General features: G+C 37.6%; 1 protein-coding gene across 18 annotated transcripts in view; it reads right to left on the minus strand.

Moving 5' to 3' along the window:
* The window catches only part of LOC121331105 (receptor-type tyrosine-protein phosphatase F-like), a 181,901-nt gene that overhangs the window by 112,335 nt on the left and 44,595 nt on the right, over positions 1–24,971 (minus strand). For all 18 annotated transcript variants that reach the window (XM_041278285.1, XM_041278301.1, XM_041278296.1 and 15 more), the window contains exon 2: positions 14,525–14,688. In XM_041278285.1, the coding sequence (XP_041134219.1) occupies positions 14,525–14,609 (85 nt within the window). In that variant the 5' untranslated portion in view covers positions 14,610–14,688. The remainder of the gene's footprint in view (positions 1–14,524; positions 14,689–24,971) is intronic.

The raw sequence follows: 24,971 nt of genomic DNA on the forward strand, positions 1-24,971 counted from the left end.
TTAAATGTGTGCAATGCACATTAGCATCAACCTTGAATTTCAAAAAGTTTGTTAAATCAGATTACTTAAACTATTTCCATCCCCATCCACTGACATGGATAATGCAAATTTATCCAAACGAACCTGAAAACATTGTGTAAAACCTACAATACTGAACGGTAAGAGTCTTCACTGGCATTCAGCTACATTCATGAGAAATGAAACAGGAGTGAAAATACTGGCCTGGTTTGAGCAACCGACTTTCCAGTTCCATGTACTGAACCATTATAACCAAACCACATCCGTTCAAGTGTGCTGTACACAGCATTTCCAAATCACATCACACTCCTAAGTACTTCCACAGCTGAGGCAGCTTTCAAAACCTAAATTATTTTCTACACTTATAAAACAGCTCTATTGGAGACCTCTTACTGCCATACTGTTATTGTATTTATTAATGCTGAATTCCTCTCATATGACTTTTTATTTTTATTTTTCTAAAAGCATTACAGAGATCCAGATGGACAGCATGGAATTCCTATCAAATCAGACACCTTGATAGATATAAGGCAAGGACAGGCACTACCTGAGAAATAGTCCCCATTATCTCTTACACACACAGTCCAGGAAATGTTTGACAAATAAAAGTACTTCAGCTGAAAACCATAAACTTCTTAAAAATCGGGAAAAGGATCGATACAGTAAAGCTTCTTCAGGAGGTGAATGCAAATCAGACCTGCTCTAAAGAGTCGCTACAGTACGGAATTCCTATCAAATCAGACATTCTATAAAAAAAAGAGTCGTTACAGTACGGAATTCCTATCAAATCAGACATTCTATAAAAAAAAGAGTCGTTACAGTACGGAATTCCTATCAAATCAGACATTCTCTAAAAAAAAGAGACGTTACAGTACGGAATTCCTATCAAATCAGACATTCTCTAAAAAAAAGAGTCGTTACAGTACGGAATTCCTATCAAATCAGACCTGCTCTAAAGAGACACTACAGTACGGAATTCCTATCAAATCAGACATTCTCTAAAAAAAAGAGTCGTTACAGTACGGAATTCCTATCAAATCAGACATTCTATAAAAAAGAGTCGTTACAGTACGGAATTCCTATCAAATCAGACATTCTCTAAAAAAAGAGTCGTTACAGTACGGAATTCCTATCAAATCAGACATTCTCTAAAAAAAAGAGTCGTTACAGTACGGAAACCCTATCAAATCAGACATTCTATAAAAAAAAGAGTCGTTACAGTACGGAATTCCTATCAAATCAGACCTGCTCTAAAGAGACGCTACAGTACGGAATTCCTATCAAATCAGACCTGCTCTAAAAAAGAGACGCTACAGTACGGAATTCCTATCAAATCAGACCTGCTCTAAAGAGACGCTACAGTACGGAATTCCTATCAAATCAGACCTGCTCTAAAGAGACGCTACAGTACGGAATTCCTATCAAATCAGACATTCTAGAAAAAAAAGAGTCGTTACAGCACGGAAACCCTATCAAATCAGACCTGCTCTAAATTCCAATTACAGTACAGAATCCCTATCAAACCAGACCTGCTCTAAAAGTGCTGTTACAGTACTAAAACCCTATCAAATCAGACCTGCTCTAAATTCCAGTTACAGTACTAAATCACTATCAAATCAGACCTGCTCTAAAGTGGAGTTACAGTATGGAAAACCTATCAAACCAGACCTGCTCTAAAGTGTTGTTACAGTACTAAAACCCTATCAAATCAGACCTGCTCTAAATTTAAGTTAGAGTACTAAATCCCTATCAAATCATACCTGCTCTAAAGTGGCGTTACAGTACGGAATCCCTATCAGATCAGACCTGCTCTAAAGTGGTGTTATAGTACAGAATCCCAATCAAATCCACAATGCTCAGAGGTTTTGTCACAATTCTTCATCACCTTTGAGCTAGCCTTTATCCTAAGGCCATCATGTCAGTGCAAAAAAAAAAAAAACCCTTGTTCCATGTTAAGAGCAGTCTACTCTTTCCACTCTGTTACCAGCTGTAGTTTCATTTATTTTTTTAAACAATTATACTGCATTGTTTGTACCGTGCTTCAATCTGTGGTGCCTTGAGGGGAGGGATGATGAAATAAATTAGAAACAAAACACAAAAAAGGTAAATTAGACAGATGCTCCTGTAAATAAGTAAGGTCAACAACTGTCTACAAAAATGGGTCTACTGCATTTAGATTTAAGTTAAAAGGCTCAGACTTAAAAGTTTACGAATATCTTCCTGCACATTCTGGTGACATACTGTATGCAGTATTATAAGCAAAAATATAGCCTTACATAAAGAAACAGAATACAAAATATTGATTTATTGTCGTCGTTTGTTCTTTTTCTTTGTTTTTAATACAAGCCTCTTGCAAATGCTTTTAAGTGCAGGATATTACCGCTACAGGTCTTCCTAGAGGACAGATTCAACAAAAACTGTGGTGTCTTTTTAATGCAAGTGTGATTGTGCCTTTTGCAATTGATCAAAAATGAAAGAAAATGAATGCCACCAACTCTCTATACTGGTCCGTCATTTGCATGGAAACATACTGCAAGTTGTGGCTTATTCCACCACCGACAGCACTGTAGAAGGACACTTACTCAGCGAGCTGAGCCACATACCAAAGAAAGCTCTGTGTCACAGCCTTGAGGGAATTGACTTCAGTCTGCAGCTTTCATGTGCACCATCATAAGGATTCTATTGTGTTTCTTGTACTTTAAAGAACTACAATAGCCGTTTATTCTCCCAAACTGTAATATAGACAGACAGGGCTGAAACATGTATTGAGAAAGGGAAGTAAAAAGAACAGTGCACTTATGTGTGGCACATGGGAGAGACAGAGAGAGACACAACAAAGAAAAGTAGTGCCAGGGTGTTAAGGTGTAAGGAATAGACAGCGTTAACACAGAAGGTCTGGAAAGAGGTTAGCAATTTTCCACATCGCACGTGGGTTGTAAGCAAAGGTTTAGTAGGACACCTAGGGTAAGCAAAAAAGGGAGCGAGCAGCAAGACTGTGAAATGAACAAAATAAGCAGATTTACTGATATGACCTCAACAATGCAGGTTAATCTGGAATATATTTTACAACCCTCTGTTAAGTCAATTCACAGATGATTCAGGGATCTTTATTTACCATCAAACAACAGTATTATGTACACAGTCAAAGCAGGCTTCCGACTGGCTCAGATCAGTAAAAGCATTAACATCATATGGACAACTACAGGACTACATGACACTGGGGAGGAAAATAATGTGATCTTTTAAAACAGGATGACATCTTGAATTGAGAGGGATATAATTGTTACTGCTGAACTGGGCAGTCTATGATATACAGACAGCTAAGGGCTTCTGGAGATGTTGTACCAGTTAAGTACAACATATATCGACAACTCCATAAATCAATTTATCAGAGAAATTATAAACGTCAAAATAATTTAAAACGTACACAAAAAACAGAAGGTCTTATTTTCTAACAATTACAGAGCAAAGACGACTGGCTGTCACTACTATCACCTGCATAGCAACAATATACTGTAAGACGATACAGTACAGAAATGTTGTTTAGGTATTTGCTAATGCATTTTTATGTCTCAGAAGAGGACAGATCTAACTCTTAGATGATATATCTGACACTGCCACAGTGTGCGCCATCTACCACAGAGACATTGTACTTCCAATCTGTCATAAATTTAAGGCCCTGTCTGCATTGCAGAGTGTAAAACTTCTCAAAACAGCATTTTTCATTGAATTGCTTTAAAATAAATTTCCACTTCCTCATTTTTTAAATGATCATGTATGCTAAAATGACAACTTTGAAAAAGGTAACAGTGAACAACAGTACTTATGTACAGTATTATTTCATAGACTGACAAGCTTCAAAAGATTGGAATGGAAAAATTAATTAGTTAACCACAAATTTAAAATGCTCTGAAGTGTCAGCACACCGAATAGCTTCCATTTTGTGATAATAAAATCAGCTTACTTCAAATCTATTCTAACGCAGAACCAAAAGTAAGAAGTGTCTATTTAAAAAGTGACGAAAACCCCCACAAGGGAAATTATACAGTTCAGTGCAAAACGCAAGCTCCTTTCATAACATCACCCTTTACAAATGATCACAACTACTGTTCAGTGCAAATGCAAGCTCCTTTCAATACCCACCTTGCGCATTGCCTATTTTTTGTTTAGGGAAATTGGCAATAAAACAAACACAAAAATCTATAAAAATGAAAAAGCACAATGGTGTGCTATTGCCTTCAGAATAAACAATCCAATAGTCAAAGTAAGCTTGTACTATAATCAGATTTTTTATAAAAGGCCACATTTTACCAGGTTGCCAGTCTCAGTTAGAATCCCAAATGGAGAGGAACTTGGCTACTTTGGCTGTCAATGATAAAATATTCCCTGAAAAGGGTAAGTGTTCCCTTGGGTAGCCAGCACTCACAGTGACACAGGGCAGCCTAAAGACCTAAAACTCCTGCAATACGTCAAAAACACTGACTAAAACAAACCATTTAAAGGAAACTCATTTTAGACTCTTATGACCATCTTTTCCCAATGGGAATAGCTGGGTTTTAGTTTAATTAATTTTCCCTTTCAGGTTTTGTTTAACCCCTAACCCTAAAGTAACAGCTGCAGTAATCACATACAGAGCTGTGTGCACTTGCTAACAGCAAAACTGCAGGTTGTTTCAAACAGAAGTCAGCACTGTGCATTGATAATGCCTTCTGCACTGTCAAAAGTCAACAAAAAGGGAGGTAAAGAGTAGAGTTCAGCTACTCTGAAAAAGCAGCAAATGACCCACCTACAATACACAGTACAATACTGTATCTTGGCCTACATGGTTTGACTCTGGCTCTGTTGTAGAATAGTAACTACAGAGCTGGATTAGTGAAAGCCCAGAACCCAGAACAATACCCCCACAGCTGCCAGAGGATGTTGTTCACAGAGTCATTATTTCTGTCATTGTTAAAAACTAACTCAGTTAACGACAGAGGGTCATTGTTACTTCCCTAAAGAGCTCTGCAGTTAGTGTATTTAAAGAAAGGCTCATTCTGGTTGTTGCTTTTTTTCCCCTGCTGATGTAGTTTAAAACTACTCCGCATGTTTAATCAGGCATTAAAGAACAAAGTTTGGATAAACAGATACTTATAAATAAAATGAATTAAATAAATAGATATTCCTGATAATGGCATGATAACGAACAGATGGATAACAGTGTGGGGAATCTGTTCTACTCGCTTTCTTTAAAAGTATAAAATATTCATGGGTGCGAAAGTCTTCCAAAAAGCATCCCTGCAAATATCCTGCTTCTCTTTGTTTATAGCTCTGCTCAGTAACAATTTTTACTTGTTTCTTGATGTCTTAATTTCCTGAGATAATCCATCTGTCATGAATAATTAAGTAACACGTGCTTTTGGTGAAAGCTGAACTAGTGCTATAAATCATTTGTGGAGCCCATTACCAGCACTCGGGGTAGAGCCGCTAACAGACTGCCATTAATCCTTCCTCTTGTCTGTAGGAGAATAAAAAGGCTTTGGGTCCCTCCAGAACATCAGCCTGGTGTTTTTCTTTAAGGAGCAAATAGGTCAAATTGAAACAAAGGCTTTTCGCTGCAGAGTTTCAGTATACACTACATGAAATGCCTTGTTATATATACTGTATATTGAATTCAAGTTGCAGACATACCTTCAAAGCCTCTCTGGAACATATGCAAATCTCACTGGATTCTCGTCCGTCTAAACCATTTGTTTCTGTTCATACAGGCTGCTCAAGATCATTGTTTGAGAACTGTGATTTGTAAGCATTTCGGTAATATTACCATTCATTTGGCAATTAATGCTGACCATATAACCATAATTGGATTCCCCCCTTGCAATCTTGGTGTCAAATCCCGATTTCAGACACCATGAGCGTTTTGCAGATATTCAGCTGCAGTTACTGGGAATGGCCGTTTGCTGACATAATACGTCATGCTGCATAAACAAAGCCAGCAATTCCTGGACACGATTCAAATGCCATGCTTTCTGCAATTAGCCTCTCACTTCTGCTCCAGCACCCTGGGTCCCTAAAACCAACCACGTTATGCATTTATCCAAGCCACATTAAGGGCATGCTGCGTTATTTGTTCCAAGAAAGGCAAACAATTAGCAAGGCAATCATCTGAGAGAGATGGAAAAAGGAAAAGAGACAGTGGGGAAATAAATAAAAAAAACATTTGCTAGCATCTCACATCTCAGCACGTACGCAAATGAACAGGAACTACACAATAGAGAGTGAGAAAGGGGGTAAGAGATTACATTACTTTTTCAGTTCTGTAACATCTTCATCTGCACCTCCATGAAGGACACTGATCCTGTCCTTACAGCGGAATTTGAAATTCAGGCCACCAGTAGGATAGGGTTCAAGTCGCCTGCAGCACCCTTAAGTGCTCTAATTAAAGCAGTCACCTAACATTGTTAACCTTTCCCATCCTCCTCCTCCTCCCCTCATGTCTGACGAATCCATCTCCAATCTAAAACACCTCTTTTTATTCTTCCACTGTCACTCTGTCCCCAGTTCCCTATGGACCCCAGCTGTGGGCAAACAACATTACTCTTAAATGCCTGGTATTAAGGATATGGTTACTTTTAATTAACAGAATCAATTTTCATTTATTTCAATTAGGCTTGGTTTACTTAAAACAGAATCCCCTGTCACCTCTTCCACTGGGTCTGATACAAAAGCCGAGAAAAGGGGCCTGACTTTAAAACATTTTTGTCACTTAACTTGTTTGGGGAGAAAAGGAAAAGGGAAACAAACACAAAAAAAGCCCACAACGAAAACACACTATAGCATCCACAAAGCTAGACTTTCCCTTTTCACATGGCTTTCTACAGAGAAACACGTATAACGATCACCAAGGCACTAGCAGTGCTGTTGTCATAGAAACAATAATAAGAAGGTACAAACAGCAGATAACAATAGTATAGTTTTTTTTAAACCTTTTTTTTTCAAATGCATTGTACTTAAAATTCACTAACATGCAAGGAGACACTTAACTGTTTGAATAAAATAATGTTTCATTAACAGTACATTAAGAATCTGGGTTTCCACAATAAAGCATTTCAGAGCTTTCCAGTTATCAGAAGTAACGCCCACCTCCAATCTAACAAAGAAAATCATTGGTAAAGTTGCCACTGAAGGTGATTTGTTTCAGAAATATTTAGATTAAAAAGAAATATAACAACAGCCAAATGGCACTTTACATTAGGTCACATACAACCATGAAATAAAACAAAAATCTGTAAAAGCAAAAAAAAAAAAGCAACTTCAAAAGATGTGATTTTATCTGACCACCTTTCCTTGTTTGTCGATGGTTAGTTCTCTCGGTTTGCATTCTTGTCAATTACGTCTAACTTTAAAAAGAGTGTTCAATATGAGGCACAGTACTGTGAATGTAACAGCATGTGGTGGTGCGGGGGTATGGTGAAGAGAGATAAGGTCAGATAATCAGCCCAAATGTGAAATGTGAATTCCTTACAGTAACCACTGTGGAAACTCCTTAGCTTTTAATTGCATTGTATCAAAGTGCTTCTCAGCAGCCTGTGAAGGTTTTTGTGTTTTTTGTGAGATTCACTTTTCCTAGAGACAGAGACTCGATTTAACCTGCCAAGACCATAAGACTTAATACCCAACTACAGTACTGTACTTGCAGAACTGTTGAGCTTCACTGAGCTGGTTCATTTACCCACACTGTCCAAGTCACATGTAGGACTTGTTGAAATAATTCATACAAAATCGACCTGGGGAAAAGCTGAAAAGCATTAAAATCGACAATGCTGAAAAGGATTAATAATGCAGTGGAGGCCTGGCAGGGCTTCTCTGTCCAATGATTTTGTTTTGAACATTTCAATGAACTTTAAGCCCATATGTACCATATACTTAATTTCATTAGATCTGTTTAATTAAAGAATATATAATTTGAATCTTCTGCACCAACAAACACCAGTTATGATAGGATTATGACGCAATGGTGGATTACCTCTAGTATATGCTATCCATTTAGCCTCAACTTGCTGTGCAATGATGCAGGCTTTGCCTGGAAGGTTAATCTTCATCCTCAATTAAAGGTCTCCACAGCCTGTGACAGCTTGCCGCATTCCTTGATTGCTGTGGTTACGCTAAAGCACCAGCACTGAACTGCAGATCGATTCATCTCTAATTGCTCAAATCCATGGAAATGTATTAACAAAAAAAAAAAAAAAAACAGAAAAACACACACATACATACTGTAGCAGAGTGGACGGATAAAATCTGAAACAATGTTTCATACAAAATTAATTTGAGATATTGTTTGATTTAAGGTGTGTCACAAGCATGAACTTTCAAAATTACCCTGAATGGGTTTATCTTGACAGTAATACACCCTTTTTCAGGTGTTTTCTCTCAAATATATAATAATGGAGCCCTTTTCAGCCCTGTGGAAAGTAAGACAGATGAATATTTCATGCCATGATTTCTAGACAACAATTATCTTAATGCAAGGCTTTCTCCTATGAAAAACAAAAGTGTGTTTGCCAAAGACCAGAAACAAACAATTTGGTTTGAGCATAATGGTGAAAGACAACAATAATTTTACCCTCCAAAAGAAAATCCTGTCATTTTTATATCCAAATACTGGAATAGCCAGAATAATTTACACATAAATGCTATTCATGTCTGAAGGCTTTGACTTCAGCTGAAAGCATTAGACTATCCAGTCTTCAAGATAATACACTCTGTTCTACCACTGGTTGCATTTTTGTGTTTGACATATAAAAATAATTGCCTTCGCTTTCCTGAACTCCTGAAGGGAAAGCCACGTGAATACTCAAACGAGAGTGCACGCTTCCATTTGCATGGCATTATGCAGACTGTGCCCGGGAGAGTCACAAGAATAAGGATGCAAGAAGTTAGCTCTAAGTCCCTTAAGAGTTTTAGGCAGACAGATACAGTAGGAAAACACAAGCTACAAGGGAGGCTAGGGGCCACATTCCTGTATTGAACCTTCCCCAAGCCATCTGGAGCTGGTGATATCACAGTCAAGGGGCTTCAAAGGAAACCCACTGCACTTAGTGCTTAGCTGCCTTCGCTACCTTCTCTTTATCTCCAAGCATATATAAAACAAAGCAAATTATGGGAAGGTGCTTTCCTCCTGCTATGTACAGTTGCAGATGACTAAAAAGAAAAGCCTCATTGTGGTGACAGGCTAAAAAAGGCTGTCAGTTTACTTCAAAATTAACCAGGAGGTTTCAAGATAGTAATGGCAATGATGTGAAGGCTTTAGAGGTTCTATAAGTGAGTGCCATCTGAATCAGAAGTCATTAAGATTTTTTAATTAGGAGACTTTGGAATAACATATTGGGGGGGCAAAACACAATGATCTACTGTATTCTTCATTGTGGAGTTCAATAAGCACAGCTGCATGTTCAAAGTACAAATGATCCCACTACAACAAGAATAATGAACTGCAATACACTCTCACTATATTATCTCATAGCAAGGCATACTTAACCAAAGTTAAATATTAACAGCCTGAATGTGAGGCAGCTGTCTTGTCAATGTGAGAATATTCCTGGATTACAATTTCCTGCTGTCAACTGGGGCTTTCGCAAGAGGGAAGCAATTGAATACAGTAATAAGTAAATCAGAAGATTGTAGGAAAAAATAAAAAAAAAACACACGCATGTACTACTGTAGCTTTCTGATATTGATTTTTATTAGGATTATACAGAACCTTGCCACTAAAGCAAATGCCCCTCATCTTTATTGTAAACCATTCTGCTGTAACACTGTCTCTGATATACAAACCTTGGCTTCCTGTCACATTAAGCCCCATTAAAAAAAACAACCACATTATACCATGCACCTTGTTTTAATATGCAGAACACTTGTCCCCCCCCCCAAGGATAGTGTCAACTAATGGGAGTGCAGTGCATTGTACTGAACACACAAACCATACCACATTGTCTGCATAAGCAAAAGTCTAGTACATGGGGCAGCCATAACTACTCTGGACATCTTTTCCTTTCTCAAATCTCACGCACTTTAAAGTCTTTCGATGATATTACTGTATGTACTGTAGTAGGGTTACATATAAAAAAAAAACAGAAAAAAAAACAATTTTCATAAGCACATTTTATGACTTCTGGTGTAATGGTATAAGTTATACGTAACAGAACTTTATGTAAAACTAAAAATTCCCCTCCCCCCTATCGTGAAATGGTTCAGTCCAGAATCAACTGTCACAGAATAATGTGTTTAGGACTATGGGTGCTGTGTCGTGGTGAGAATATTTATTAAAAACTGAGGTGCAGCCGGAGAAATTTGCACCAGTAGCGTTAAATGGATTTTACCTTGTTCAGATTTTCGAAATGTCTAATTGTCAAACAGTATTACAGTATTTCACTCTTGGGTGGGGTTGTTAGACAACGTAATTCCCCAAATGGTTGGTGGTAGAGACTTTACACACCACCCCTTATTTTCTCCCCTTAGTTTACTCCCACAATAATAAGAGGGCTGGGTTAAACGCTACTAATTAATACCTAAGAGTCTGCAGTCTTGACAAGTAAATTTAAGTTTTAAATTAATTTAGCCAGGCCTTTTGTACCCTGGCATCTTCTGGCATTTGGTTCACAGAGAAAGCGAGAGATACAGAGAGGGAAAGCAATTTTTGAGTGCAAAACAAACCACCCTGAAATAGCTCAAAGGAGGTTGAATTGAATTACAGTCACCATGACAGAAATACAGTAGCATTCAAAGTAGAATTTAACCATTCTCTAGCACAGATTTTAAAAAGACCTGCCAGTTTCCAAAGTGATATTCCACAAAATAGACTTCTGACAAAGTCATTTCAACCCATTTCCCTGACCATCTGAGGATTACAACTTTCTAAAGCTGCAATAGCTGGAGAGCTGAACTTTTAAAAACAATATATAACAACAAATGCTTATTTTGTTTTCTGTAAGACTACAAATACAGTATGCAGGGCTCTCCCTAGGGTTTTCATGGCACTGGGGTGGGTGTGTGCTACTGAGCAAAGCTAATTCGATATTGTTTTGTAATACAGTAATAAACACACAATTTTACATTTCTACAGATATAGCCAACATGTTTGCATCACCTAGAATTTTAGGACTGAGACATCAAAACAAAACAAAAAACAAAAAAACTGTACTATCATTTGGATCTTTTATTTAACATCGTACAAATCAAAGAAACTACAAATGATATCACAAACGTCTAATGGAAGCCATAACAGTAGTACAGTATTTCATGTTAGATTTCAAAATGTCACATTTTTCAATTTTTGTCGGTTTTTCGTTAAGTTTATGGAAAACTACAAAGCGGTATGTAATTCAATATATGTTAACGTAACATTATTTAGCAGGTTTCATTTGACTATGAAGCAAAATTTGTTAATTTTATAGGGTGATGCAAAACCTTTGGCCATCACTGGTATGCAGATAGCACCAACTGTTATATTGCCATGGATAAGAATTTGTATTTGCTCTGTAATTGTATAGAAGTAGTGAAACACAATCATAACGTCATTCAGATAAGTTTCACTTATCACTACCGGTATATCTTTGTTTTGTTTTTTTAAATCAAATGTTTGGAAATTATTAAACAAATCACAAAATTACGGAGAATGTCATCTGGTTGAAACTCAAAAGGTGTTTCATTATTTTACACATTTAAAAGCAGATTCAAGCAGGAATGGCTGGTAATGAATGTTTAATTGAACCAAATGCATCCAGGATGTTAACTAAAAGCTTTAAAGCTGTATTTAAGATGACTACGAACAAATATTGTGTACTGTATGTTCTACAATATAAGCTACACCTGAGTACACACAGGTTTCTAGGGTGCAAGAAACACCTTCTCCATCTATTTCCGATGATCTTTATAAACTGTGACGACTGTTCCAGTCCTATACTGCAGATTCAACTTTTCTTCTCTAGTTTAGGCAAGAAAATGATATTGTTCAACAAACAGACACCCACTGTTATAGCAATCTGAACCAACTTGTGACTGAAATGATGCATTACCATTATACTGGGCATCAGTGAAACCTAATCTGCAGAGGCAGCACCAGCAACGGCAGCTCTGAATTATATTTAAAGTACTGGAGGAAGGGAAGGAAAAAAAAAACAAATCACAGCCATGCTCTGATAACAAAAAAGGGTATTGCTGGAGACACATTATGGCAGTCAACACTTCTTCCAGTCCTTTAACTCTGCATTATTCACCGTGTAAGGTTATCTAGAAGCAATTCTAAATATGACAGCTGGGCTATACATTCAAGATAATTACTGTAGGGCTTGGAACAAGTTAAACTGCATCACAGAACTCAAGACATGTCAGGTGGACTAGCAATTCATATTCATATTCAGGCAATTATCTCAATACAGGGATGGGGTCTCTGAACAGCCTCCTCTGTACTGCTAATTGCAAACTTAGAAATGAAAATGCAGGTTTCTAAGCAAGACGTGTCAGGCCCCAGCTGTGCCACAGCAGCAATCAGTGAGAAACAATCTTCTGTGTCAGGCTCACTAAAAGTTTCAGTCAGAATCCTCATTCCATGAAAGTGCTATGCTTTTTACATGTACTTTAACTAAAACCTGAAAATGTATCTTTTCCCTTTGTAACTGTCCCATTATAGTTTTTGCTAAATCTGTCTATCTAAACGGAATATTTAATAGATGCAGTATGAGATCGAAACTCTTGTTTTGCACTGTAAGGAAAATCAAGATGAACAAAATGCTTTCAGATGCTAATTTAACTCAGGACCAAAAGGCGGTAAATTCTTCAACGTGCCATTTTTACTTTATTTTAATTTGCTTTATTTTATTTCACCCCAAACTTGTACTCTTTAAATACTATCCGTATGTCACTTAGTTCACCAACAGTTAAGACAGGCGAGTATATATTCCCAGCCAGTCACCTACAGTAATAATTCTTAAAAATTTTTTTTTTAAAAAGTGAAAAAATGAAATCTCCACAAAATGACTGAAAACACCACACGTTTTTCCACCTAAATTAAACTTCTTTTGTTGCTAAACAAAAAATCATTTTATAGCCAATCAGTTTGCTTTGGACCTCACTTAGGTTAACAGTTGTTTAACACGTACACAAAACACCCTGGCTTTTGTAAGTCAAACTGCATTGCAAAATTAATTCCATCATTCATCGCGTGGCACACAAAAAAATGTGAATATCGTGTTGCAAGTGCATTCTTGAGCGAAGAGGCTGTTATATAGTTGTCAACAGAAAATGCGAAAAGGCTGAAGGATTTGTTATCCTTGCATGTTTGCTGATTCAAATCTTTGTTATGTTTTCACCCCCCCATCTCAACTCTGAGTCTCATTATGGCATGTAAAAGGTATATCTGTATTAGTAAAAAACGAATCACAGGTTTCCTTTAACCTGAAAAAAACTTATTTTATGTATTGTACCTTTTTATGCTTCATAAAAGAACAGCTCCTTATCTAGTACACACCTTCTGAACGTTGTCTGTCAATACCAAGTAAGCCCAACAGGAATAGCACCTAGTCTCTGGTTTGAATGATAAGTTGTACAAATCAAACAACTAAGTGCTGACTAATTACTTTGAATAAGCACTAACATATGCAATCTACTAGACATTTTTAATACGATTTTTAAAAATACATTTTAGCACCCTAACTAACATTCACTCAACTCCTCGTTGAAAAAATAAAAAGTTACTGGTACTTTTATTCTAAAGAGGTAAAAACAAAATCATGTTCGCTTTTATGTAGGAGGTACCTGAACTTAAATGAAGAACAGTTTTCCGGTAAAGCCCTAGGGAATGTTCACATGATCACAAGTGTTCCTGCATACACTACAAAATTAATTCAAACAAAAAGAAAGTCTGCAACAGTTTAAAAAAATATATGTTTGTCAGTGTTATAGACCATGCATGGCAGCATCTGAAATTTAGCAAGCATATTTTTTTTTTTTAAATTGAATGCTTGTAAACTGTAAATATACTGGTATGTCTGGGCTCACTTTTGTGTTCCAGCGTCTTACTGTGAAATACTGTAAATGCACCAGACGGTCTACAAACTTGATTTTTTGTAAGAGATTTACTGTAAAACCTTTCTACTTTTATATGTATGTAAAATTGCCATTAAAAAAAAAGAATGCTAGGTGTTTCACGTTCCTGCCATTTCAGATCGGTATTTTTATGAAATAAGAAAATGAAACGGATTATAAGGATTTTTTTTTTTTTTAATTCCCTTCATAATTATGACACCGGAACAAAATTTCTGTGATTTTTCATGATTCGGTCTCAATTGAGCTGCATTTTTTGACGATCTCGCCGCGATGTATGTCGTGCCTTAATAATTTTTGATATTAACTCAAATTGTGATTCGGTGGGAGCACTAACAACAGCACAGGAAAGCTTCTGCCACCAATGACTTAGATACAACATTAAAATAGAAATAAAGACAGTCAATCGGTTTGTAGTTGAACTCACTATCTGCCACAGATGATAGCACCAGGCAGATCACTAGTGCGGCTACCGGCACCAGCAGCGTCGCTGGACAGCGATTAGGCACCATATTCCAGAGTGGCACTGCTCCTTCAAGTCCTGAGTCTCCGGCTTGTCAACTCCACGTTCAAAAGATCATAGATTAACACCTGGGGGAAGAAGCAAACAAACTGGGTTAGTTTTGGAAACACACACACAAACGCCATTTTTGTCTGTACAGGTGTAGCTGCTCTAATACAATAAAATAATTAATACAATAAATCTTACATTTTTACAGCAAGCTTTTATATCACACATTACAGGGCTTAAAGGAATATTAAGGGTGATGAGATAACGAATGACCCAGAATCCGATTTCACTGAAATCAGCATTGTTAATATTCAATAATAAAATTCTAAAGTCGAGGTGCACTGCAATTGAAGTCTCTGGTATAAAGAAACAGAAAATGCTTTATAAACATCTTAAGATACTCAGTAAACAGTAGTTTGCACAGTTGCAAAGTGCACTGCTCAGATAAAGGAATTACACAACATCTGATTGTAAGGATGCTTTTGACATCAGCTCAATGCAGTAACTGAGACTTCCAATCGTCTGAACAACTTACATTAACACTTGGAACCGAAACAGTGCTGCAGATGGTTGCTGGCTTTTAATTGAAATGAAACTGCACTCCCTCTAGACAAGAGGACAGAGGAGGCCTTCTAGCAAAGCTAAGTGGGAACCCAACCCTCTCTGCATTACCTTTATAAGTGTGCATCAGCTGGGATTCTCAAAGAGGAGTACTCTCCAAGGACAGCAGCTCATTGAGAGCACCATTAAGATATTGCGTCCTCCAGAGAGCTCAAACCAGTCTGCCGTATCGTTACCAGAAACACATACAGCACCCCATTTGGATAGGTTTAGTGATGACCGCCAGGTTGCTTACTGTTAACTAATTGCAACTGCACTTCCCTAAATTTGGCTAATTAAATTCTTGGTTGCATCTAGGTTAAGGTCCGTAGCAACATTTTAAATAACAATAATTAATAATGTTCATCTTGAAGCATGAATACCCGCACACGTAATGTGATCTACCGATACTTAGGACCAGAAACATTTTAATTGCATGTGTTGTAAGACTGGCTTGAATTGCAAAATTTGACAATTTTGATTACCATTACATAGGCATGGTGATCGTTGCTAAGTTTGCACACAACAATTTGGTAGATTGTAGAATGATGTGACAGCAAAGGCAGTGTTTAAATCTGTCGTGTCGTTCAAAGTGAATTTTTATACAACACATGTAGTACAGTTCAATATTGTGTGCTTTCCCAAGTCACAAGTAAATGACAGAACAACAAGAATACACATGGACTATTGTGTGTTATTAAAAAGAACACCACAGTCTATCATAGGTTTTACCTGTGAAAATGTGTAATCAGCTTAGAAAAGCTACTTAACAAAAATCCGATTTGTAGTACCTGTAGTTTTTCTCTTTGCCTCTGTGAAGGGCGATTTTCCAAACGATACGGAAGACGTGAAAATTGCATCTTACTGTAATTGTGCATTTTCAAAAAATGTGCCAATGACAGTTGTTTTATTAGCCACAGACCACAAAGAGGTTAATGTCTGCAAAACAGGCTACAGAAGCCGATGTAGCCAGCAGTGTCATTTCATAGTCGCTGCTAATACTGTTTATTTTATTCAATCTGCTCACGGTGTATCTACTGCTTACTATCACAGTGATCACTAATGTACTCTCCCGTACCACAATCTCAAAAGAACTGCTGTCTGAAAAAAATCACAGCATTTCCAATGTGAATGCAAACAAAACAAACAGACATATAACTTGGCAGGCTGTTCAAAAGTTACCGTACACACAGTAACTATATATATTTCTCCCTAAGTTCATCCCAAAAGCAAAGTTATAACAGACCAGAAGATCATCTACTGACTCTTGACAGCACAATATGCAATTTTATGAAGAGACACATCTGAACTGAACCCTGGTAATCACACATTTTCTAATAAACTGCAAATGGAAATACATCTTCTCCCGCATGTGAAATGTCACAGTGATCCGTTATATTTATTTCATTAAATACATCACAGACAAAGGCAAATGGACAAAAATAAAAAGTACCATAGGCATACTTCTCCTATTTTTCACAAAAAGAGCCCATTTAACCTCTGGCTAAAAGGTTTTCGTGACCTTGTAAAGACACCAGGATGAGACTATAATGTGCAATCTCATTTCACTTTAATATTACAGGGATGGAAATTACCACTGGTAGGTTTTTCAATTTATTTGAGTATTAACTGTAAAACGCACACCTGGAACCTGGGTATTCTCACTCAAAACACAAACTCTTCACAGTGCTTAAGAAAAAAAAAATTCTAAATAGCAGCCAACCTCTTTCTCTCAAGAATCTTACAAGGCACTTATCTTGTCAATTATTTAGACCACAAGTTGTCAGAAGTTAGCAGCACAACATAAATAAATATAAATAAATAAATACATAAACTAACAAAGCAAGCTAATACAACTCCAATTTTAACAAAATTAGTTTTGACTTACAAACAGTAAAATATTGTCTCCATCTGCATTTTAGTAATGCTGGTGTGAAGCAAGTGCTATGTCGTCATACTCATTCATAATGACATTACTTAACTATAGCTTTTTAATTTGGGCTATATCCAAGGAAGCAACAAAAATGAAAGTTTTCATAGCTGGCTTACACTGTCTGCAAGGAAAACTTGTACATATCTTAAAAAGCTCCCCTGACCCCCCCCCCCCCCCCCCCCCCCCCCCCCCCCTTAGTTCGAATATTCATAGTAATAATATTATTAAGTGAGATTTTTTTTTTTTTGTGTTGTAATTAAAACACCAAATTTAAGACAATGGGTTGTGAAATAGTGACGAGATCTTTGTAAAAACATGACTCAATGGATAAAAGACCAATGAGATAAAGATCTTGACAGGATAACTATCTTCTGGAAATTTCAAGAGCATTCTTGAAATAATTGTCAATCATTGCTTGAAAGGACGGTGGCCCATTAAAAGCTATTCAAAACACACACAAAAAAAACAAGATATGTAGCAAGCATTACTCATGACTTAATGAATCACAAAGGCAACACAAGCATATCTGATGGCACGGTGGGCTGCAGGTTACTCTCTGTAGAATCATCTACAATTAAATGAAGGATTTCAGGGCTAGTAGTCCAATAAAAAGACACATTTCAGCTCGGCACAGTACAAATTTTAACTGCCTTGAAAACCGGATGTTTTAAACCAGCGTTGCATTACTGTAGAAGCAGGCTCTTTACCATTGTCTGAACATTTCTTAATTTCCCAGTAGAATGCATCATCCATACCCCTGCAATGAATGCATCAGAAGGCACTTTCTGCAGTCAGACGTTTATGTCTCTTGCTTCTGATAAAAGATCTAAACTTACATTTCTACAAGACGCCAGTTGACAGATGCCAGTTGCAATACTTTCATATTAAGCTGTTGTCATACTTTTATTTGCCAACAACAGCATGACCTGTTATTTCCTCTTCAAAATGCATTTGAATCCTGTGTTAGGACAACAATAGCAATGGGTCAGGGATTACAGTCCTTTATATAATTAGCAACCTATAGTGACCACATCTGATAACCTATAGTAGAAATCAAATGTGTGCTGTCTTTAGCTTATTTTTAAGTGAACTATACCGTACAAATTCTAGGTGTTTTCATTGTGGAAGAAATAGGAGTGGTTTATATAAATGTAAAGCATACAGAACTTCACAGTGTTAGTCAAACCGTGAATAGAATGGATAATGAGTCATAAATATGTTACAGATCAGTCAAAATGACATGTGCATGTCTGGGGAAAAATGTGTTCTGTAAACCTCTGCTGATGTACTGTTGGTTTTATTATGCAAGATGATTCCCAGGCAAAAGCCCTTTCACAAAACTGAAATGCATTAAACGTCTTTCTGCATCCACATCAGTCACTTGAAAAAAAAAAAAAATACTTCATGGAGATGCAATTTAAATTATACAATTCAGATCACTGGTTAGGGTTCTGCAGAACACATTTCTGAATAAAATCGATCCGTGACACAATGATTCAATGACACTATTGAAAAAAAATCATCTAACTATGATCAATCCTGTTTAGTCACAACTCCATGTGTTAATTGATTTTGCAGAATGTTTCCCCTTCAGTGGGAAGAATTAAATACAACAGCTTGAAAAAATTGCAGAAGAGAAAGGACGTGTTAAATATATAACGACAGTACATATACATGTACACATGCAGCATTGCCTGTGGCGTTTGAAAGTTTGGGCATTTTACTGACTATCTTAATGACTGCAATGGGAGCACTTCAAACTTAAAGCATAAACATATGGGCAGGGGGAGAAGAAAACCTGCAGGTGTGAAGGTCCGAGGGGAGGACAAGAAAAAGGATCAATTTAAAGGACCCAGTTGTAGCGCACATTATGTGCACAGCAGGTAGGGTAGCAGTCCCAAGAGGTACAGTACCTGCAAGATACTGCAACACATACTGTGAAATAGTCTAAAAGATGCATACAATAAACTATACCACACGTGCAGAACAAACATGTTTTTACTGTAGTTTGCAGGAACTAATAAGGCTGAACAAAACGGTATCAAATATATTACATTAAATACATCGCGGGGGGGGGGGGGGCAGGTTAAATTAATTAGCAGCTGGTTTTCTGACCTAAACATTTTTACCCTGCTGCAGTGACCTGAATGTCACCAACAGTTGTTGTCAACAATATGACTATTTATTTAAAAAGGGTCTGCTTTTATTATAGCTATTTTATCCATACTTGAACAGTACACCATACTGTCATTGCAGTAATAAAATAGGCCCCCCAACATCATTAATAGTGGTGTTATCCATAAAAACAATTAGGGCTAAATATATCCAGCAGCCTGTGGCCACACACAAAGCCCATTCGAGCCCTGGCAAATAAGAAAAAATCATCTGTCAGGACGCACTACTCACTTCTATTCATGCTTTTATTGGTTTGCAGTGAATCCATGATGCTTCCCATTCCATTAAACTGGACAGAGGAGGATACATTGAATTGTACTGCAGTGCAGTCCATTTATAAGAATCACTGATATAAGAATCAACCGCACATAGTGATCAAAACCACTGTAGCCAAATCATTCCTATACCAACCAATGTAAAATAATCCGCTTGTAAGAATCAAGGAATTCGCATACAAGAATCATTCTGGGGCAAACTGACTACATGTAATACGGTACTTGATAACGGTACTTGATCAACTTGACGAATACAGCCAGTAAAAGCTGTTTTTGAATTTGAATTTGAGCACATCTTGCGTGATTAGGCACATCCGCAGTGTGGACAGCACAATGATGCAGGAAACAAATGCATTGTTTGTAATCAAATGGTGACTGCGCCACTGCATTGTGCAGGTGTATTTGTGTTCTCTGTTAGTGAAAATGTGTTTCAATAAAGTGAACACACGTTCACTGAATACATACTAGCAGTGTTACGTACAGCAGTGTTATTGTGTGATATGCATGTAGTCAATGCAGCGAGGCAAGGCAAGGTGATGAGGAGAAGGGGGAGGAGGAGGTGGAGGAGGGGAGGGCATTGTAGCGATTTGCATCTCCGTTTAATGAAAAACTGAGATTTGCATCGCAACTGAAAATAAGTAAGCCATAGATGTTTAAATGCAGTGGTAGTCCTGACAGTAAAACACTGTACTGCGATGTCATTTTAATTCAAAAGCCATTACACGTAACACCGCACGGCAGGTAAACTAGGCACCCTCACGATTCAATTGCTCCTCAAGTACACTGTAATAAAATAGAACTCTGCAGCCTTGAGTAAACAGAAGTCATAACCATGATCGTATAACAAGCTGCTTACCCACAAGGACTTGTTTTGATGTATCGTCCTCAATGATTGAGCACCACTGACATCTGTATACTGTACTTAAACTGCTGATGGCACGCTTTTGCTAATTGTAATACAGAGTGGCCGAGGATGGTGTAAATTATCAGGCTGGAGTCTTGATTTACAGTTTTAAACCAGTGTTGGTTTAATTTTTCTTACACTGCGGTGGTGAAACAACCACTAATAAAACAAACAAAATAAACCTAGCTCTTAGCTGGCGCACTAACTAACAGTACTTTGTGTGGAACAAACGCTAGCTCTCTTATTCAAGTTTTGGTTTCTTTTTGTTACTTCTGCTTCCTTACGCTTCTATACCCCCACCACAAAGCTATCAGCTAAGACATTTGTATTGAGGTGTCATTAACTTAAACAAGCAGTTAACCAATTGACTATTATCCATAATTCATTAAGGAAAGCAGCCATGGATTTTTCGTGGGTGTGCATACATGCGGGAACTCGTGACATCTAGTGGTCAACCCATTACACTGCAGCCGGGGAACAAGCTCTTAACATTCTCATACCAAGTTTGATTCTGCACCACAGTAACCATATCGGTTTGCTTTTAAGAATCATCCGCTTAGAAGAATCAAAACACCGGGATGGATGTGATTCTTATAAACTGACTGCGCTGTACAACAAAACCCAATTACTCCACAACAAACACAGTATAAATGTGAGAATCTTGACGGATATTCTGTAGTACCACAATTAAGGCCTGTGTATAGAGTGCATAGGTACAGCCTTTTCTACAGTTTTAAATCAGAATGGTTGTTCATTGTGATATAAAACTCTACAGTATACCAAGAAGACTTACAAATCATAAGCACATTAGCCAAAGGCTACCAATGCTTCTGTTAGACTGCAAATCTGATACTGAATGAGACCTAATAAAACTGATATACTGTAATAGTAGCAGGGCCTATTCTTTACATGACATGGCTTGTATATTAAAAAGCTTGTATAGTTTTCTTTCTTTCAGACAGTAGTCATCAAATTAACAACACGACAGTACACACAGTTCTAAAATACATTAAAATGTTCAATGCAAAATTACTTCAACTCAGATAACCTAGCCCGTAACTATTTATTTCATATTAGTAAAGACACTATTGGTGTCCTGAATTTGGCATTAACCCAGCAATGTAAAATGAAATACAAATGATGAAAGGCAACTGAGTTAGCCATGGACTTGTATTCAGAAAGTAGGCCCCCAATCTCTATCTCATCTACACATCTGGCTTTCATTATCATTTTTAAATGGCTTTTTCCTTCTGCGTGTGTAAAAAAATAAATAAATAAAAAGAAAAAGGGGTTTGGCTTCACCAATTCATTTAGCATTTTACCCTTATCTATCCCCCCCCCGCCAAGATACTTGCCTTTAAGCTAATTAAATACCCCGTCCATCCATCCATCTAAAAACCACCATGATTGCATCTGTCTTAATTAATAAGCTTGGCGTCTGTTTGGCATTTCAAGTAGCTCCGACCCATTTTCTTCAAGAAAGCAGTCCTAAGTTGAGTGACAATTATGCAATTATATAATTAACCTATTCCATTTGAAATCCTTTGAAAATGTTAAAATTCGTTTCCTTTTGTAATTACTGCAGGACATTACCGTAGAAACAGTGTATCCCCTAACAAACCATGCTACTGCTGTAACAGACCTGTTGTTTAACTCACACTGTAAAGTACAGACATTTCATCAAAACCTTACACACTGCAAAAGCACAATCCAGAAAAAATACATTCATTTTAAATAGGCAGTCGTAAACTAAAGCATAGATTTTTGTTTAAAGCTGAAGTACCGGTTATTGCCTCACCAACACACAACACCTGACTGTACTTATTACAAGAACCATCAGATTGGCCGTAGAGATGTCTGGGGAAGTTGCTGACTCTACACTACACAAGCATGCAAACATAAAGACACGCACGGACCAGGGATTTGAAAGAAAGACATTCTACCACAACATGTTTTTTTGTTTTTTTTAATCTTTGTTTGTAGAGCCAAGCAGGTGCATTCTGTGTCTGGAGGGAAATAAAATATTAGATGCAGCAACATCCCATAGCAAGACAGGCAGTTAGGCAGAGAGGCAGGTAAGCAGGGCTTGATGATGGCCACATGAAAGACCCAAAATGGTTATCAAAAAAAACAAAAAAAAACAAGATAAAATAAATGTGGTACTGTAAAGGGAATACCTTGCTCTAAAAGTAAAAAGTGACCTACTGTACTCAGCACTGTCACAGTGCTTTAGGAGACTTTAGGTGTAGACTTTAGCTGAGAATCATATTAAAAAGGTCATCGCTTTAGTTGCTTCTGTTCACAGCTACAGTGACAGTTATATTACTACCGCACTACTGCATACGAGCGATAGCTGGTGTGGTAGAACAGATGCAGAAAGCTTTGCAGCTAGACAGACATATGGATTATTAATATACTGTTCTGGACAAATAGGCCAGTTTTCAAAAATGCCTGTATGGGTATTAAAGTGTTAACCACCACTAAACTAAACTGTTTCACCAGCTGCTGTGCAGACAGGTGGCAGGCGCAAGAAAAAAAAAATCTATTTTGTAAAATGCAATCATTTTTGACACTTGCAGACACACCAACATATACTGTATACACTACTTTCCCAAGGGACCAATGTATTCAGAGGCATATTTAGTACCCACTACATGCTCACACCTCCAGCAGCAGTGACAACTGCACAGTGCAGCATGCCTCACTTCGTTTCCAAGAGGTTTCCCTTCTTCCCTTATCACAAGAATGGCATCAAACCTTACCTTGTTAAAACTTCAGAATAACCAGACATTTGATTCAATATTTCATAATACTAAAGTCAGACCCTGCAGTCAATCAACCACTTTCCAGCCTCGCTCAGGGGAATGGCAGATCGTTCAGTACTACAGTCTAACCCCCTTCACGTGAATCATTGGAAGGCAATAGCATTACAATGTAACACAGCTCGATTACACCCGGATGTAAGCGTGCAGGTATGCTTAACAGTACCCCTCCCCCCCGTCTGTTCACACTGTACTGTAGTGGAGAAGCAGCTGCCCCTGGCAGCAGCGGTGGTGGTGGTTAGCAAGCTCATCACTGATCGCGCGTTGGCACATTAGGTTCTTGTCTCGGCGGGAAGCGTATTTCACCTGTTAACAGGCTGCACTGAAAGAGCTAAAACTAGACGTAGCAGATGCAGTCGTATATACATCCGTTCTCCAGAGGACAGATTTGTTATGCAAAAGAGTAGACTGAAAGATGCAACCCGCGGATACATGGAAGCAAATCAGAACCACACTGATTAAACAAGACCCCGGTCCCTGTGCAGAATGACTACTACTAAACAGAAAATAAATAAACTGCAGCCGCAGTCAGTCATTCACATCCCCTTTCTAGATGTAACCTTCCCAGGCCTTCAGACTCTACAACAAGACCCCTCCTTCAAGATTAGAACAGATTGCTGGAGTTTAAGAAAAGCAGACTGCTATTAGAAGCTATCACTGTTGGCCCATTTGTAGAGTTTAATTATAAGAAGGGTGTTGCAAGCCATTATTGTTAGTTGATAATTGGCGACCTTCCACTAGATGTGCTCTATCAAAATGCCTTCAGTTTGTCGTCAGCATTTAAATTACTCACAGGAAACTTTGTCTCTCACTAGCCACCATGTAAGGACATATACTTGCGGTTTGGGTTGTTTTGTTTTATCTTGTTAAGGTTGAACCTTTTGACTGACACTAGCACACATTCCAGATCTAATTATTTTATATATATATATATATATATATATATATATATAGACACACACACACACACACACAAAAAAAGTGTACCATAGGGAACTAAGAAGTGTACCTTAGGGAACAAAGAAGTGTAACTCTGCATTGCAGAATTAGAGTGTTCATTATCCTGGACGTCAAACTATTTCAACAGGGCAGTGCTCAATGCCTGCAGTACTGAATAAACTTGCATGCAGCTGAAATCCTTATTAAAAGAGTACAACCTGTAGTCATTTGGGCAATCACAAGTCAAACCACCAATTCGAATTCAGCAGCTGTAATGTATTTATTATATACATATTTTTCCTATTAAATCTGAACTGCCCAATTGAAATGGCGCCTCACTGCTATTATAGTACCCACTTTACAATCAGGAAGACTGAAGATCAACAGGCAAACTCTTTTTACTTGTCCAGCTTAAGAACCAGATATTAGTATGGTACAGGACCCTGGAAATTGCTTATTTTACCAGTGGCAAGCAGCATTCCCTCTAAAGCTAAAATGCATGCATTTTTCGCAGTAACTAGCAACAACCTTCGCACTCAGTTTACTAACTTTTGCAAGTTATTATCATAAATATCAACCTCAAATTGAGACTCCAGCCTCTCGAGGTAAACCTGTTATTTTGAGACCACTCTTACAACCATTAACATTCTCTTATTTCCCTCTGTAAAATGCACGTCACATTACTAGTGGAGCGCTCACTCGGGCACCAGAGAAT

This window comes from Polyodon spathula, chromosome 18, assembly GCF_017654505.1.
Source record: "Polyodon spathula isolate WHYD16114869_AA chromosome 18, ASM1765450v1, whole genome shotgun sequence".
Lineage (NCBI taxonomy): Eukaryota > Metazoa > Chordata > Actinopteri > Acipenseriformes > Polyodontidae > Polyodon > Polyodon spathula.